A 19,943-nucleotide genomic window follows, 5' to 3' on the forward strand; every position below is an offset into this window, starting at 1 on the left:
TAAGTAAGTAAGTTACTACTTAGTGGCCTTCTGAACTACAGCATGGTTATTTTGGGAGTGCTGCAGCACCCCCCACAGCCCTACTTCTAGTGCCTATGTGTTACACACATTAACACGTGTAGGTAGATCGGTGTCAGTGTGACAGGTGGGACAACAAAGGCCAGGCCGACGGGCACACCAGATATGGTTATGAGCTTAATTTGATTTTCCAGTAACACCCTTAGAAAAGCCCAATGTCCATTCTTGGTTACTTGTCATCCAATAATTGTGCACAGTGTTCCCAGTGACGTAGATAACGTCTTATAATTATGGGGAATATAGCACCAATCACCCACACAGACAAACACCAATAATTTCTTCTACAAAAAACCACCAGTACACCACAACACATTTATTACCACACAACTTCATAGCAGTACAGCACCGCACAAGATATTGATACACCATAACACAACAAACAAGTTTACCACAATACACAAATCATACCATTTGAGCACAACACAAATATAACACCACAATACACACAACATAACAGTGTAAAACATTAATTAAATAATGCAACAGAAACACAAGTGAATATCACAACATAAATAAATGCAAATGGTTCAATACAAAAGACCAAAAAAATAACATACCTTCACATTGCATAGCACATAATGTAGTAAAACAACACAATAATACAAAAATGAACACAACACACAACAGCACCTCACAGCAACAAAACTGAACAATGCAAGAAAATCCCCAGCAGTGATCCATCTCTAAGACTCTTCGTCTTGCATGAAGTAGACATTTTTATTCTAAAATACATTACCTGACATACAGGGTAAGCATTTGTGACATGGGAAAATGCACATTGTGGGGTTTCATATATGAACTATGGGCTGCACATTCCAGGTACATCATATAGGCCTACCTGGTACACTATGTATCTCAAGGTACCATAAAGTATGTTTTTATCCATGCACAGCCGTCTCAAACACAGCTGGCTGTGGACAACGGTCACAGGCACACCCACGACCCCTGTACTCGGTGTCCCTTTGGGTAGTGAGGATGCTTTACTTCCTTTTTAAGTTTTCAAACCTTCAAATGACATTTTGCAAACCTGAAACTTCTGGCAGTACTCTCAATCATTTCAAAATAATAGCAGTTTCGAGAACCATTCAATATTCACCGCCATTTTAAGATGCTTTTTATCAGTTTACACATCTCTGCTCATCACAAATATTTTAAATCAACGGCAAGTGGTCTGATTGTCCACAGACCCCCTTTCAAGGTATACACACACCTTCCCCATTTTCTGTTGTTAATTTTATGGGGGGTATTTCTAACTCCTTTCTGGATTTCCCTTGGCCCATTTTGGATACAGGTGAGTAATTCTTGTCGCAATAGGGCGCAAGATAATTTTATTCTGTGACGCCGGGTTTTCAGTCCAAATTCAGGACATCTACTAATCTAGAGAAGTGGAGTGCCTGCAGAGGAATAGTCTATAGTCTGTACCGCTTCCTGAAAGGGAATTAGACTCCATGCCAACAGAACGTATGTTGAAAGAATCAAGGCAGCTTAGGCTTCAAAAGGATTATTCATGGGAAATGGGATCCACACTTCTGTAAGGACCAGGCAGGGCATTCAGGGTGGCACTGGTCCACGCATAAACTGCATCAAGCAAATTTAAGCAAAGACTCCCACTGGTGGTGTTCCAGTCAAGAGGAAGGTGATATATTGCATATCTTATGGTCCAGCCCAAGCATCCATACATACATACTGGCAGAGCAGATGGACCACGGTGAAAGAAGCATGCAGCCTAGACAAATATGTGACGTTACAACGCATGCCATTACGGATTTAGACAGCTCTGGCTGTGGTGAAGCTGTGTCTGCTTCGGAAATGGAGATCAAACTTGTTTCTCACACATGACAAATGGTTCAGAGAAATGACATTAATGGAAGATATATAGACTCCATGATCAAGTCCATATCTTCAACATGTGGTGGCCCTTCATCTCAGATGCCTAACCCCCTTGATAAAGAGAATAGGGGCAAGTGCTCTGTCCACTTCCTGTACCTGCAATGTTACCAGCTGCAGCCAACTGAGGTGGGGGAGCCTGTGAGAAGGAAATTGAGATGGTGAGGACTGGTTGTGATGGGAATGTCTCACTGCTCAATTGTTGTTTCCAGTAATACTTTTGATTTGAGGTTTGAGTCTTCAAGGATGTTTTGTTCCTTTTGTTACTTAGCTGCTAATATTATAGATTTGCCAAACGTTATCATGAGGTATTGATTACTATTGTAATCTTGTAAATGTGGCATTATATTAAGACATTAGGGAAATCTTAATTTTTGGGGTTTCTGAACTTTACTTTTCTGTATTTCATATTCGATACTGCTTTCTTTCAGAATTTAATTATCTTGCTTTATTTAATCTAATATCAATACTGTTTGCAGTTAAAATGTTATCACTTTCTTTTTTTGAAAATAAACCCAATAAAACACTATAGAAGAAACTACCTCAACTGATTCCAGGCATTATTATTGTGCGACTCATGATCAGAATATTTTTTGGCACCATTATAGATCCCAAAAATACTATTTTACACACTGTGTTTCCAGTGGTCCAGAGACCACCACTACAGCCACGCACCACTATTGGCAGGCCAGCGGGAGTACAGTTATTAGGCTCAATCAGAGCCTTTAAATTACACCATCGTGGGACCGCCATGCCACCCGCCAGACAATGAAATAACTCGTAATCTGGCAAGTGGTCGAGTTTGGCAGACCTGAAGTTGGGCGTTGGCATGACGGCCCACTCCAGGACCACCAAACTCGTAATCAGGCCCTAATTCAACAGGGTGCATCTTTGACAAAATCTGTTGGCCGGTAAGTGCATTGGCATATTCTGAAAAACCGACTTTCGTTATAGCTCAGAATTGTTGAACTGTTGAGTATTACAAATTGTCCCACACCAAGTACTCCAGAATTTTTTTTTTTTTACCAAAACAAATATAGATGTATGCTTACAATCAGTCGGCAGGGTCAGCTTCAACATTGTCACAGACCACTAAAGAGAAGCATAGTCAATTGTGTGACAAGCATTTGGAACACCAATATGTCAGGCTTATGAAGGCATAGGAATGCACTGTCAAGCCAGACCTAAAATTCCATGTACGTTTATGACTGCCCTCATTCCATCTGTTCTGCTGCCAGAGATAAACACCATAAATTATCTAGTTATCTAAGCCCCTTTAATAGCATTGCAATTGCACGCATGTGCCTCTGAAAGGTCAACTTCCGGCAGCTGGATAAATCAACAAAATGATCACAGCTGTGTGGAAGGCAAGCACTTTTTTGTGGAAGCACAGAACCTAAGCTCCGTCAAACTATGTGGCCGCAGGCTCCCAACATGTGGGTGGAGCCAAAGCCCCTCTCCTTGTGATCCTCACATAATTGCCTGGTGGACCAATAAGAGACTAGGCAGGAACCCTGGTCAGCTCATGTGAGAAGTCACCTCTTAGCCCAATCGTATAAAATATAATGATCAGATAAGTTTGTTCTTGCATACGTATTTCCTAGCTAGGATTAGCTAAGCCTACAATCTAATTTCAGTTCATAAACATTTATGGTTGGTGCCTTACCTCTCAATTTCCTTTTGTCCTCCATATTCAATTCCAGTCGGCTTCTATCTTTCCCTTGATTCATCTCACGTTGGGTTTGCTTAGTCTTTTCACTGCAAACTATGTTTCTTGCTAGCATGTGTATCTGTGTAGTTGGGCACCATTTTCTACTTAAGTATTTCATCCATAAAACTTATGGAGTTCAATAGCTTGTGTACAACTCAAAGTTAGGCTAAGAGTCAATGGTCTGATTGAAGCTGAGCAGTCCTTAACTTCAAGGCTGTGTTATGTAATAAGCCATTTTAGGGTAGACGGTATCATTACTTTATATGTTTTGCGTTTAAGCTTCATCCGTAATAAGCTGAGCCACCCTAATACAACACTTGATTTTTCCATCAGCACCTATGACAGCTTATGAGCGAACTTTTAGCAGCAAATAAAAACACTCTATATTTTTGCTCCTTTGTGAATTAAGCCCACAGTACACTGAAGTTCTGTGTTATTTGTTATTTTGGTGACTGTCTCTTTTGAGTTTCATGTTAGTAACCTTTTGTTGTATTTGATGATGGCAAAAAGCTTTAACAATCATTTGCTCATCAATAACCATATATATATTATGATTTACATTCTTTCAAATTGTCTTAGTACAGGAGCAAGCCAACTTTGCTGACATTACCCAGCTTTTTCCTTTTTTTTGGTGGATGTTAGTTGATGTCCAGTAGGGTCAATGTTATCATTTGAGAAGCTTCCCTTTGCCGGAGAGCCAGTTAAACTCAATAACACACTTTCTAGGGTGTTTGACCCTCTTGCTCAAATTTATTTTGTGTTGGACTGTAAAGTAGTTTATTACTCTCTTTCTCCGTTGCCTGTGATTGCCGCTGTTTGTGCCAAGATTTCCTGCCTTGTGGCAGACACATTTAAACAAGAAGTCTATTGAAGAACACAGCCAAAAACAAATTGAGATCCCATTATGGCACATGTTACCGAACAGAGAAGCACACATAAATCTAACACAAAGGTTTTCTATCATGTCATGTAAATGGTTCTTAGAGAATAATCTCTTTGCCCGAATTTGTTAAATATGTCAATATCAAAGTGAATCAGGAGATATCTTTTCTTCTCCTGATGTGGAATGAAGAATGAGCAGCTAGTCTTTTCTATGTGTAAGAAAATATATATTTAAGTTCATACATTAAACAGCATTCAACAGGTGCCCTATCATTTAGGATGCCTTGTCATTTTTGAAGGATCTGTGAGTAGAACTGATGTTAAGGGACAGATCCACAAGTTACCATGCATAATCATTTCTATTGTATACATATTAAATAAGTTATAATTTAGAATATAAAATAATTAATTTAAAAAAATGATTAAAAAACGATGGAGTATATTACTGAGGATCGGTGAACAAACATTGATCTTAATGTTCAATGCTGCTCCATCATGCGGTGTAACCATTACAATACAAGAAATGCGTATAGTGCACAGCTGCCTCCAAAGAGTTGTCCCGGCGCTAGTGGCACATGAAAAGAAAGCAAGGGGATAAGATCAGAAAGTGAGGTGCCTTATAAGCAAGAATTGAACAGCCAGGTTTTAAGATTTGTTTTGGAAAAGAGGTTCCGAACGACTGCAGCACAAGTGGAGGGGAAGAGCATTCCACAGCTTGGAGGCAAGAAAGACCATGGATTTACGGCCTTTTCTAGCCTTGTGTATGAGAGGTAGCAGATAAAGCTTGGGATTATTCGATCTCAAGGATCTGACTTGATGGTGTTGCTTAATCCTCTTCCGAAGCTAGATCGGACTCTTTTGGATATAGGTCCAGAAAGCAAAAACAAGAGCCTTGAATTGGATTATTTTAGTAACTCGGAGCCAGTGGAGTGGGCAAAGATGTTTAGACAGAGGCTTGCAGTGAAATATTTAGGATTAAATATGCGGCAGAGATCTGCATGGTTTGGAGATGCTGTATTAGGTAGGCAGGGAGGCCTAAATACAGACGGTTCGCATAGTTAAGTTTGGCAGTGACCAGTGCATGGACGATTGTCTTAGGAGAGTTCACCGGGATAAGGTGGGGCATCCTTCTAAGTGATTTCAATGTTGCAAAACATGAGGCAGAAATTGCCTTGACTTGTGGTTCAAATGAATGGTTGGAATTGAATTTCACTCCAAGTTTTCTAACAGTAGGGGCCGGATGAGGGGGAGCACCCCGTTCTATCGGCCACCAGTTGCTAGGATCCAGAGATGTCTTGGTGCCAAAGAAGAGGATTTCGTTTTGTTTCAGAATTAAGCTCAAATCAGTTTCCATTCATCCATTTCCCTACTGCCTTCAGGCACAGTTTAAAAGAACTCAACTTCACAGGCAAGTCCCCCTAAAAGACAAAGAGGAGGTGAAAGGGGGGAGGAAGACTGCCTGTAAGCGATCCTCAATAAAAGACTTTAGCCACAGAAGGGCCTGATCTCTGATGACGATTTACTTGAGTCTGTCAAGTAGGATGGAGTGGGAAATGGTATTGAATGCTGAAGCTAGATCAAGTAGTGATTTAAATCAAGGTTTTCCTTTACGAGTTTCGAAACCTTCGAGTAGGGCAGACTCTGCACAGTAACCCATGCCGAAGCCGGACTGGGTGTCATGCAGAAGGTTGGATTCAAGAAAGTGAGATAGCTGCCTATTCACAGATTTCTCCAAGAGTTTAGTTAACATGGGCAGAAGAAATAGGAGTCTAAAATTGATTAGTACTTTGGGATCACAGGAGGGTTTTTTTTAACAGAGAGATTAACATGGCTTGTTTCTGACATCTGACGGGCAAGTCCAGAGAGTCATTCAGAACTTTGTTTAAAAGGGGATAGCACGGTACAGAATGGCCGTCTTCACCTCCTGCAGAAGTTTGTTGATCTGAGCACGGGCGCATTGATGTCTGCATAACGCTATTATCAGAATACACGGACTTGATGGTACCAGTCCGAGATCCTACTATAATTGATTGGTTTTGGAAGCTGGTGTATTTGGTGAACAACAACTCTTTGGACCATTTTTTCCGTGACAGGAGCAGCCTGTCAGTTGATTGCTTTGTGTTCTACTGCAGCTTCCCAGAGTGTTCTAAAGAACAACTAGAGTGCTAACAGTTTTACTAATGACAACATTACGACGAGGGCAGCAGTGCCAGGAGGCGCATATAGCCCCCACAGGCCCTCGCAGAGCGGGAGCCTGTGTCTGCAGCAGGAGGGGGTCTGCAGCGCCTGCCGACACCGCCAAGAGTCAAACAAGTATCGGAACAGCAGTGGGGGGACTCACCTTTTGCTTGCCGCCACCGCCGAGAATCAAGGACGCCACCAACAGCACCGTCGCCGACCCGGGACTACAATTCCCAGCAGCCCCAGCGGCGCGGCGCGCTCTGACGCGGGCAGCAGCGCCAGGAGGCGCATATAGCCCCCACAGGCCCGCCGCATCGCGGGATAAGCCGGGCGAAGCCCGGGCCAAGGGCGGGCCCGTCCATGCCCGTCGAAGCAAGGAGGAGGCTGGGCTGGGCCATCCCCCTTTAAATTGACACTTTGGGTCCCCTCGTAAAGTGGTCAGTGACTTTCTTTTTTTGTTTTCTGGTGGTGTATTTATACTGAACTTTGTGTCTCATCATTGCTATTGTTGTACAAATTGTCCTCCACCTCAGGTCATGTATAAAGGCAGTGATAAGGGGGCAGGAGGCTCACGGGTAGTGGGAAGCTTCGATGCATTCTTAATAAAAGCTGAATCGGTACTGTGCCGGGAAATTGAATTAACACAAAGGCGCCTCTCATTGGACCATCGTCGTTCCTCGATTGGTGTACCCACAACTGGCTCCTTGTTGTTGTTAGAGCCAGTTGGAACTGCTGATAATAGAGAAGGTCAAGGGGATGCATCGCTCCCTCAGGGACCGTTAGTGTCTTTACCAGAGCCATCCGAGGTTGACTCTCATAAAGAGGGAGATGTATTCCCTATTCATCCCTCACCCCCCAAAATACGGACTCGCCAGCAACGTTTGAATAAAGCTAACAGGGGGGAGCACCTGGTAAGTGTAACTTCAACTAAAAGGAAAGCGGGAAGTACTACGGCCACCTTACAACAGGCCAGTAAAGTGTCAAAAATTGGGGGTGGTACACGGGGAAAAAGGGGAGTGTGCGCGAGGCCGCTAGTTCAAGTGTCCATAGTTTGTTGGATATTAGTACTCAGGTATGGTCTGAGCAGGTGTCCTGTGATTTGGAAAATCGAATTGTATCTAAACTTGAGGAGAAGTTAATGGAACTATTGAGACCTATTTCCTCTAAACTTTTGGATATAGATTCCAGGTTAGATAGAATCGAAAATCAGTTATTTCCTCCTGTCCGTAACCTATTGTCTAGAGGAGTCAATGATTCCATTGCCCCGCCTGGGATTTTGGGAGCAGTGTCTAACAAGACCCCTACAGAGGCAGATCCAGGGAGTACGGTAACCATCAATGCCCCCGTGGTAAACACAGGTGGCAAGCATGTCACGCTCCCTAAAGGTAGACCTAGGAATTATCCCAGGAGTGATATAAATGAGACCCCACGTCAGCACAAAACACACAGGATAAACCTTCCGCCTGAGACGACCCCATACACCGTCATCTTGACAAATGTCTTCATTCATTACGGGACAGGAAGGAGCTGACAATTTTAAATAATTCCCGGGGTTCACTAGAGGCTTCAAAATGGGAGGTACCAAAGAAAGATTTTTGGGTTTTCCGAATTGAAGTATGATAATGTTTCAGGGCTGCCTGATGTGGCCTCCTTGTCATGGGAGGATCTCCATCTCCGCTCTAGTTTTTTGCATAGGGATTTCTCCACCTTTAGTGCCTCCGAAAACCATGGGGCAAATGGTTTGGCTCTTTTAGAGGTGGTGAATTGTTTTGGGGCGAGCATATCCAGGGTACTGACCAGCCAGTTATTGAAGAAAGCCAAGTCCTGATCTAGGTTTCTCCCCAAATTAAAGAGAGTAGACTGTAATGTCTCCTTAAACTGAGCATTCAAGATTTTACGCCAATGTCTGGAAATTTTACTAGACAGAACTTGTGAGCAAGAAAAATTAAATGCTATTGTCTTAGTACGGGAGCATAATTTCAACTTCCTCTATAATTTGAACAGGCCTTATTCGGGACAGTGAGGCTGGTTATATATACTTTAAGAATGTTCAATAACTGAGGCCTTCGTTGCTATTCTCTCCAGCAAGCAAACTTCTCTACAGAGTATTTTGGTTCTTTACAGAAATGCCATATTCCATAACTGTACCTAATGAGTTGGTATGATGTGGCAAATACCTAGAATGGAAACACTCATTGCTCCCACCCAGCAGGAGCAAACAAAATCATCTGCTCCCACTGGGTGGAACCAATGCCAGCAGCATGAGGTGAGTTGGCTGGATCCGCGGGGCCCTTGGCCTCCCCCCACAGTCCTCAACGTTTTGTTGCTTGGCAGGTGTCCAGGGTGGGCACCAATTAAGAAGGTTCCTTTGGCCCTGGGGGATGCGGTCCCTTGGGCCTATTAAGGCTCCAGGAGAGGGGTTGCATGCCCACTCCCCTTATAAATTGATTTCGGCCTGAGGAGATGGGGTCCCTAGAGCCTATTAGGGCTTGGGGGGGCCTCCAACACCTCTATCCCATTTAATTAGAATTTGGCTCTGAGAGATGAGGTCTCTGGGGCCTAATAAGGCTCAGATGGGGGGCATGCACTCCTCTCCTCAAAAAATAGAATTTGGTCCTGGGACATGGGGTCCCCGGGCCCTATAAAGGCTTGGGGTGGTGGGCCGTGCCCCCCTTCCCTTATCAAGTGTGTGGCATAGGATTGACAGCTAGCAGGAAAGGCTCTTCAGCCAACCACACGCCGCGCACAAGAATTGGCTGCATTGCCTGGCCGTAGGCAAGGCACTGCGGCTAACCGCCTGCAGTGCTTGGCCAAAGTCTCTGTCCTGTTTTATATATGATAATTAAATATTACTTGCTGTAAAAAAAAAAAAAAGAAATTCACTGAAAAAACAAAGGTTAAAGTGACATTACAGTTAGGTGAAAATAACAGTGCCAACGTAACGTTGTAAGCTAAAAATTTCACTGAAATTCACCAGTTATAGTTTTCTCTAGTAACAATAACATGTGTCCTAAGGTAACTATAATGTGTGCCCTTCACCATGCACTGCTAATTTCCTCACATATTGGATCACTCATGACGTGTTCTATATCATTGATACCATTGCTGTAACATTTGAAATAATATTATTGATGAGAAGACTGTGCAAGGCAGGGGTGCGAGCTATAGTTAACATAGGACACAAGTTATAGTTACTAGAGATAGCTATAGCTAGTGAATTTCAGTGTTTTTTTCTTTCAAATGTTACGTTGGCACTGTATTATTGTTGTAACTATTATTACTGCACAGGGCGGGATTATGAGTAAGTCAGTTAATTCCACCCCCTATTTACACACAGATCTCAATTACAAATTGGAAGGTATTTAAATTATACGATAATTATCAGATGCATTAAATACCTCAACCTTCGTAAAACTTCAGCAAGTCAAACCTGCCAGAATTTAACTAGGGATATGTGTTCGGTATTTATTGTACCATGCGTATTTTGAAGTCTGCAAGTTGTTCTCCAGAAAACTGTGATTGGTTCTATTTACGGCACCCTATAATTAACATACTCCCTGATATTGTTAATTATCATGTGAGGTGATAAATTGCACCTATACTCATAATCAGGGCCTAAGTCTTGCAGTACAAATGCCAGATACAAGCCTTATTTAAGCCAGAGCCAAGGAGTTCACAGAGAGCTGTTGGGGTTCGGGGAGATACCTATACGTTCAAAAAACACCTGTGAGTTAAGAGAAAACTGTAAGAATTGACGAGAAGTCAGTAATGCCCAGGTTGCCTATGTTTACCCGGTCTGGCACTTGCAACAAGCATTTCTAACTTTTCCTTTAGTGCCCAGGTGGGTTCTTCAGCCAATACTATTTAACTTGCTTGTCACTATTCTGGCTGTTGCCTGCAGCCAGTCAAAGTTGTGTTAGACTGTAGTACTCGGAATCTATGATTTATGTTAGTAAACCCAGTCTTGCCCATGGTACTCAAGCTCAGTTTACAAAGGTGGCAATGTCTTGTTTACAAGCAGTACCATGGCTGTGTGTGTGCAGGCAGTAACGCCTGCTCGCACTTGTGGTGTCAGCCTTGCCTCAACCTTGTGTCAAAATACAGTATTGTGGAGCTCTATACCATTGTGTAGTAATAAAGTATTCTCATACCTGGGTTATAATTTTAGCACCCCTCTTTAAAAAGTGTATTCCTGATAGTCAGACTACTACTTGCTGGAGAGGTAACGTTTTGTTGCCAATACATAAAATGAGACCCAATGATAATCCTAAAAATGATTTTCTTCTTGAGCTACAGGTAAGGTATTCACAAAAGTTGTACTGAAGTCGCTTAAAGTTATCAACACTTAACAACAACATAATATTTTTCCAGCGGAAAAGTCAAGTTTCTGAGCCAATTCATCATTTCCCGACAATCTTAAGTGCTCTAAATTATACCATCATTGTAACATAGACCAACGCCTTCAAATATTCCAGGAGAACTACGGAGAATATTACATAAACAGAACATTTTGAATTAAAGTACAGGTACTCAGTCCCGGACAGTACCTGTCTATTTGAAGCACTGGATTCGGATGGAAGTTCATCTCACCCAATTGTACAATCAAATGGCATAAAGGGCGGCATTATGGTGTCCCTGCACTGCTGGATCTATTCACAATCTTCCCAAAACATTCTGTAAAATCAGATCATTTTATCTGGTGATAAGTAGATTTCAACCACATACACTCCACTGTACAAAAGTTGCTTTAGATCAATCACCCAGGGGGCTTCAACACAGCTAACACCGGTCACTACATTTTTGCAAAACAAATGCTGCCAAGAATACGTTCATTGCTTTTTTTTTCAATAACCTAGAAAACTGTAAAGTGCCATTGGAAGATAGGGATGCTTCTTTAGAAGGAGTAAGTAAGTATGTCTACCTTGGGGTGTGTAATCTCAGAACTTAATCTTACAGTGAAATATAAAGTAAAGGGAAAACCATCTCTCACCTGAGAGAACTGAAGACTCTATACTACTGCCACAAGAAGGAGACACTTCAAAACCATCCAATAGACCCATCAGACCCATTAAACCTTTCCATGGGAGAGTGAATCAGTCCAAGCAGATACATTCATCGTTCTTAGTAAAATCAAAGACACAATCTTTAAATCATTGGTTTCAGTCAAGGTGGACTACCAGTCCAAGTACTGAGACTTGAACTCACCCAGACTAGTACTTACGCTCAAGCTATAGAAGCCTCAATCTACTGTATAAAGCAAACAGACCCCACTGCCATTAGAGAAAGAGTAAAATAGCAACCTAGGGCCAGATGTAGGTCGGTCGGTAACGGCCGAAAATCGGTATTTTCGGCCGTTACCGACCGGTATTTCAGAAATGGTATGTAGGGGCATTATTTTACAGAATCGGTAAATTTACCGATTCTGTAAAATACCGAATCTGTATTTTTACCGATTCGGTAAATCTGAGATGAAGGTGGGACTCTTCTGAGTCCCACAAGCCTTACCGAATCGGTATTTTACCATCAAATCCAATTTGATGGTAAAATACCGATTCCGGTGTGCATGCACATGTGTGCATGCACACCTATGCCACATGACAGGCAGACCTGCCCTTAGGGCATGTATGCCTGCCACATGGCACCCGAGCCTGTTTTGGGGGGGCCAGAGGGTGTCAAAGTGACACCCCCTGCACCCTTGTGAAAATCGGTATTTACCGAATCGGTAAATACCGAATTGTTCCGATTCGGTATTCCAGCACATCTGGAATACCTACATCTCCACCCCTCTGATTTACCGATTCTTAATTACCGAATCGGTAAAATTCGGTAATTAAGAATCGGTAAATCAATTCTACCTACATCTGGCCCCTAGTGACTAAGAGTAAAATAGTAACCTGGTGACTATCTGCTGTTTAGTTCTTTGCCTGGGCAAAATCTAAAATTAGCTCTGAAAAGAATGGATTGCGACTATGATGATTTCTGAAACGGTCAAACTTTTAACACTTAAAAAGTACTATTGGACTAGCAGTGGAAGTTCTTAGCGTAAGATTGGACAAGAGGCATTGTCTTCCAAAGACAAGCATGTATAATGTTATCAATTCGTCCATATCAGCTTAAGTGCAGTTTTATCTATGGGGGCGCTCAATGCACACAGTCTTTTTTTAGCTTCCATACCAAAGGAATAAATACCTTTACAGGTTAATGCAGATAAAGCACAAGGAATGACTCAAGAATATTTGAAGACTGCGTTCCATAAAGCGATGCATATACATTGTGACATAAACTAAAGCCTTTACGTATTCCATCCCTACCGAGGATATTATCTGCATCACATAGTGAGACATGGGGTCAAATTCTGAGGATCGCGGAGGTACGTGTGCGGTTTTGCCTAAATGAATTTGTTTTTCAAATAATAATATAATGGATGCACAGGATGTGCTTCGGTTGTCCTCTCCCCTCATGCAATAACTGTGGTAATCACTCTTCAGAATAGAAGGACTGCTCCTCAGAAGTATAATACAACTGATGAGGCAACTGTTGTGAATACTGCTGTGCACATACATATGTCATTGGAAATGTAGTTGTCCTTTGGTTTTAATGCTTTCTTCTTCCAATGCATTGTTTACGAGTATGGTCGTTTTTCAATCTCCATGGGTGGCAAAGCTATGTAAAGCATGTGGAGTGGAATACTCACTCTTTCACAAAGATATGCAGTTGCTGCCGGACAGACCTCTGTGCCTGGTCAAACAGGATCTAAAAGGAGAAAGAACAACAAAAGGTGAGCGGCACTGAAACAAAAAGCGGCAAGTTTGGGTGCAACCAACCCTGAGACGAATGGATACTTTACAGTGACGTAATTTATCCCTATTACATATGTGAAGCTCTATATGGATCCGACTAGCCTAAGATGTAAGTGTTACTGGCAAACGACATACTCCTCTGACGTCTGTCACCTCCACTTCTGCAAAAGGTGTCTGTCTATATTCCCTCTCCTTTACTCCTCTCTTTTATCACCCACATAGTTGCTTGGTGTTCTTCCTTCTCCAGCACCCTCCCTTCTTTCTGATCAGCCACACTATTTTTCAGTAGCACAGCAAGCATGTTGCGAGCCTTGGTGCAAGCAAGGAAGATTGGCCCATTGACTGCTACTGGGTAGTTGTGTACAATAATTAGCAGGGCTCAACGGTCCCTTTCGGGCTCTGGGGACCGGTGCAACTACACCTGTTGCACCAATGGTAGGTACGCCCCTGCAGTCTGTCACTTCTGCCAAACTTAAGTATGCCCACACACGTTAGCTTTTCTCCTATCTCTTCAATTCATTATCAACGCACCACCTGCTCTCTAGCTTTTTTACATTCCCATCCCCCAAGCCACACATAAATTAGCTTCCCGGTTCACTCTCCTCCACCACTATTTTCCCCTCCGTTTTTCTCACCAGTCCTCTTCAACTCAAATGTATATTGACCTCTGCTCATACTGCTGTTCCTCACTTGTTCGCCAGAGGGCGCACAGTCCAAAAGCTGCTCCCTCCACTGGACCTGCTTAGGTTAGAGCTGACAGCCCATGCACATGGGTTGGAGCTCAGGGCGCTGCTTCTGCAGGCGTGAGTAATAGAATGTAAATACATCCGCTCCGCCTCCTCTCCAGGCCTCTGTGTGCATCCATCTGGTGCCACATTCTTCCATCTACCGGCGGAAAACACTCCCAGCTCAAGACAGCAACATGGAACCTCATGCTCTGGTATTTTAACAATTGAAGCCCCCCATCTGTCTGTGCCTCCCGGAAGTAGTAATTCTATGTTTCCCCAAAAAATTAGAGAGCCATAAAATACGTCTAAACTTTTTTAGGCGGGGTAGATTACTGATCTAACTCAGTTCTTGAACGTTTGGGGTGGTCCATTTTGGGGAGCTTTGCCATACTCTTGCCACGGGGAGCGCAAAAAAACAGGCCTGTGAGTGCACACTCGTGCAACGCGTTTGCATGCACCCCAGCCCAGGAGCTGTGGGGTACTGACAGGTGGGAGCTTCAATACACAGAGCACCGGGCTGAGAGCGCTACTCTGCGGACCCTTCTGTGATATTGTGTTATTCCCATCAGCCTACAACCCCTAGAAAAAAGGGTCGGCCTGGAGCCCTGGCTAGGGTCCGAAATAAATGGTCCCAGTGTTTGGGATCAGACAGCAGAGACATGGTGGTGATAAAGGATCTCAGGATACAGGGAAGGGGCAGTGCCAGGCTATAGGCATTAGCAGACCATGGGCGTCAATTCACCAAAATATAAGGGTAGCGGAAGTGACATCACACGCCCGTGCCATTTAACCTTTAATTGCACTCATACACGCATGCTTACACATACACACAAATCCACTCAGACACACACACACACTCGGACATGCGCACTCTCACCCGCAAGTATGCACAGAACATACATTTAAAAGCATTTTTGTACTACCCTCATGTTACATCCTGCTTTTCCTCCGTCTTTGTCCCTTCTTAGTGTTGGTGTCCCCTAGTCTATGTCAGGTCTCTGTGATGTCATCCATGATTCCCTCATCTGCCAGATAGGGCCACATTCCAGCGAACTGTACTCCATGTTCATACTACAGTAATAGTGAATAATCTGATTTTATTCACTATGAGTGTAATGCAAAAAATGGACTGAAAACAAGTAAAGTGGTGCCTCAACCAACATCCATAAGTAGGAGCTGCCCCAGTGTTCCTTGCACTGCCTTTGCCACCTCTGAAGTCAGGAGTCACAAAGGCAGTGCCAAGGGTCGCAAAGGGCAAGCCAGGGGTCGCAGCTGCAAACCCTAAATGACACCCATGTAGCAGGATTTAGGCACGGCTTTTTGGAAAGGTTCCTCTCTCTTTATTCCTGCAGTCAAGGAACAAAGAGCATGGATGGAGAAGGGGCAAAGAAAATACACTTTTTTTTAAATGAGTCCATTCGATCTATATTTCAAGGTCAGTGAGCTCACACTGCGGGCTGCTGGAATCAACACCTACTTTACACTACTTCTCACAGCCGAACAGCCAGTGTGTCGCCCGCGGCCTCTTGAAAACGTGTCAAACTCTTTGGGACTCTTCGAAGCACTGCATGTGTAGTTTGGAACATAGGTGAGCTTAGCCAATCACTGCCCACGGAATTGGTGTCCAACGGCGCTTTACAGGGTTTTATGATTATGAAAGCATGAATCATTCTCTCTGTTCTGCTTTTAAAGTGTAGACCGCCTCTGCAAACCCTTCTAAGCATACCCAACGTGCCTAATAGGTTGCTAATGACAGTGATGCAAGGGTAGCTATGGTGGATCGTGACTGTACGCTTTCCGCCATTTTGGGGCAGAGGGAGTGTAACAACTACAATATGAAGCCTGTATGCAGAATCACAGATGCGACTTTCAACTGTCAATAGTCCACACTCAGAGGCGGATAATGGGTGGAAGGACGGGGGGGGGATGATAACCCTTCTTTCCATGCTTCTACCCCGGGTAGGCCATGAGGCATGTGCCCCGAGCAAGTGTGCATTCATCTGGCACAGGGTAAGGCTCAAAGTGTAGGTATCCCCGAATGGGCAGCATGCAGGGATCCCAGTGTGAGGCCCAGAATGTAGAGATCCCTGAGTAGGGCTCAGAGTGCAGGGATCCCCGTGCGGGGCCCGGAATGTAGGGATCCCTGTGTGGGCCACAGCATGCAGGGATCCCCTGGCGGGGCCCTGAATGTAGGGATCCCTGTGTGGGACCCAAAGTGTAGGGATCCCCGTGTGGGGCCCAGAGTGCAGGGATTACCCGTGTGGGGCCCAGAGTACAGGGATTACCCGTGTGGGGCCCAGAGTGCAGGGATTACCCGTGTGGGGCCCAGAGTGCAGGGATTACCCGTGTGGGGCCCAGAGTGCAGGGATTACCCGTGTGGGGCCCAGAGTGCAGGGATTACCCGTGTGGGGCCCAGAGTACAGGGATTACCCGTGTGGGGCCCAGAGTGCAGGGATTACCCGTGTGGGGCCCAGAGTGCAGGGATTACCCGTGTGGGGCCCAGAGTACAGGGATTACCCGTGTGGGGCCCAGAGTGCAGGGATTACCCGTGTGGGGCCCAGAGTGCAGGGATTACCCGTGTGGGGCCCAGAGTGCAGGGATTACCCGTGTGGGGCCCAGAGTGCAGGGATTACCCGTGTGGGGCCCAGAGTACAGGGATTACCCATGTGGGGTCTAGAGTGCAGGGATTACCCGTGTGGGGCCCAGAGTGCAGGGATCCACATGTGGGCCTAGAGTGCAGGGATCCACATGTGGGCCTAGAGTGCAGGGATCCACATGTGGGCCTAGAGTGCAGGGATCCACATGTGGGCCTAGAGTGCAGGGATCCACATGTGGGCCTCAGCATGCAGGGATCCCAGTGTGGGGCTCAAAGAGCAGGGACCCCCGTGCGGGGCCCAGAATGTAGGGATCACTGTGTGGGGCCCAAAGTGGGGAAACACCGTGTGGGGCCCAGAGTGCAGGGATCCACATGTGGGCCTCAGCATGCAGGGATCCCAGTGTGGGGCGCAGAGTGCAAGGATCCCCATGTGGGGCTCAGAGTGTAGGGCTCCCTGAGTGAGTCTTACAGTGGAGGGGTGAGCTGATAGCGCAGAGATCCCAGTATGGAGCTCGGAGTGCATGGATCCCAGAATGAAACGCAGAGCACAGAGCTCCCCGGGTGAGTTTCAGGGAGCGGGGAACCCATGTTGAGGGCATAAGTGGTCCAGGGTGGCGTACAGGGCACAGGTATGGGAGAGCGGGCTAAAAGGAGGAGTCCGTCTCTGGGGCAGTGGGTGAGGCTAGTGTAAAAGGAGCGAGACTTCATTAATGTGCATTTGGCGGTGATTGGGGTTAAGTGGGACTCCACTGATGGAACGGGTGAGACTCCAATTAACCATATGAGGCCAGTATTGGGGAACAGTGAGACTCCATTAATGTACATGAGACCATGGATTTTGGATGAAGACTAATTTTTGGGGAAAGTCATGGGGACGGGTGAGACCCCATTGAACCGTACCATGCCCGCCACGATGGAGCTTGAGTGATTATAACTTGTAGTATCTGGTGGTAGTGACTTGGAATGAATGAGGATCCACTGGAGTATAGTGCGTGGGGCCAGCTGTGGCCTATCAGTGAGGCTTCAATGAAGTGCGTGAAGCCAAGAATGTGTGTAAACGGCACCCTCCGGTGGCGCAACATATGCCTCAGCCCTTTAGAGGGCCCTCAACTCTTCAAGGGGGACCCATTCAATCCAAGGCCAATGAATAAATGCTGGGTCTGGTGGCTTAGTGGACTAATGCATCCACTGCAGGGGCCTGTGTTCGACCTCATGGTCACAGGTTCAAATCCCGGCAGGTCCACTCAGCCTTTCATCCATCTCGGGGTGACAAAATGAGTACCATTGAGTTGGGTAACAATAAACATATTTTATTCAGCACCTTGAGACCCACGGGTGATAAGTGCGCTTTACAAATACACATTTTATGTTACGTTATGTTATATCTGTGATGTTAGGGGGACGCAGGGGCCCCTCATGATCATGACATTCCGCAGGGGCCCCGTCATTTTGCGTTCCGCCATTGGTGCACACGTTAGCGGCCTGAAGCGCGATGGAAGATCCAGGAAACATTTTGAAAGAACACTGGATCTTATAAGACGAAGTGACCTCATCTCAGTGGGAACAATGGGGGAGGAGAATGAAATGGCTGAATGCTTCCTGGGGCTTATTGTCTTTGAAAACAGGGCACTGTGGGTAAAGAAGTGACGATAGCAGCAGACCCAGAAGGAGTGGAGAGACGATGCCAAGAAATTTTGCACATAGTTGGCTGAACACAAGGACCTTGAAATGGTCTCTGAGCAAAGAAGCACAAAGACCTCGGACCACCCGGCAAGAAGCCGTCCCCTCACCCCACTGTTATGTTATACAGATTTCTACAGCACACTATCACCCAGGAGGGTATACTGGCACTTGTAGCAACCTCTGCAGCAGGGTTTCCAATGTTGGCCGAGGAAGGCAGATCCAAGCCAGAATTTCATAATCAGCACCATTTAGTTCCATTACATTCATTTAACGTATCGTAAATATTTTATGTGAAGAGATTGCCAACCTGGATCATTGCTGTACACTCCTGCCTAAGATTGTCAACATCAATTATTGGCAGTTTGCCGACGTCCAATCAGATCTACTTTATTGTGTATTTTGTCTGCTCTCTTACCACACAGATCCCTCATGGCCTCCAACTATACCAACGCAGTCTCAGTACAAATGCTCTCCCATGTCTGTCTCAGGCCTTTTGAAATTCATCATGGTTTCGGTCTCCAGGATTTCTGCGATTGGCGTTTCTCTGCACTTACCAAACATTCTAAAAAAAAGTTCCAAATATCAAACTTGATCTTCCTTCATTCCTACTATCACCTCTAGCCTCGAACTTTTTTTCCACTAAACAAGGGAATCTCTTCCACCAGGCTTAGTCATTTTAGAAAATTGAATTTACACCGTTTCATCTATCTTGTGGTTTGAACAAGCCGCCATTTTGGAAATGAGGCTTCTAGAGCTGGGCTCTATACTTTAGATGTTGCTTTCATGTTCGACACATGAACCAATATCTGACCGCCAGAATGGTACGCAATATTCAACACAATACTCCAGACATGGCCTTCAAAACTGGATACAATAATCAGACTTGCGGAACTGACCACAATCTGACAGATATGTCGCCTGAAGTACTCAAGATGTGGCAACGCCCGCAAAGTAGGTGTGCGGAAAGAGAGTTGTATGTACTGCCCCTATTGTCCTTCCAAGCCTGGGCTTGGAAGGACAAGCCCATGTTTTAAATTGTACCACACACAACAGAGTTTTGGGTTGCAACCGTGAGCATTAAAGTAAACCGACTATTATGTATCGTTTTATAAGCTTTGTTCAGATTTCATGGTTGGCATTAGTGTGATGCATTTAGTTATAACTGTTGGGCTTGTAGTTATTTTATATCTATTGCCAATTGGTTTGTGTTTTTTTTGCATAAAATATGTATGGAGACAATCCTTCAAGTACCAGCCCCTGGGATTGGACACATACTCCAGAGATGGCGTGTTATTCAGGACCATCAGCCTAGAACTTGGACGAGTGGCATAGATGGAGAGGCGGAGGGCGGCAAACATGGGAACTGGACTAACTCCATTTCTAGAGGGGGTTAAACC

At 44.8% G+C, this 19,943-nt stretch overlaps 1 protein-coding gene across 1 annotated transcript in view; it reads right to left on the reverse strand.

Moving 5' to 3' along the window:
- Positions 1-19,943, reverse strand: part of ACAP3 (ArfGAP with coiled-coil, ankyrin repeat and PH domains 3) — a 273,786-nt gene that overhangs the window by 98,211 nt on the left and 155,632 nt on the right. The window contains exon 5 of the mRNA XM_078640379.1: positions 13,434-13,492. Within this exon, the coding sequence (XP_078496505.1) occupies positions 13,434-13,492 (59 nt within the window). The remainder of the gene's footprint in view (positions 1-13,433; positions 13,493-19,943) is intronic.

This window comes from Lissotriton helveticus, chromosome 5_1 (genome assembly GCF_964261635.1).
Source record: "Lissotriton helveticus chromosome 5_1, aLisHel1.1, whole genome shotgun sequence".
Lineage (NCBI taxonomy): Eukaryota > Metazoa > Chordata > Amphibia > Caudata > Salamandridae > Lissotriton > Lissotriton helveticus.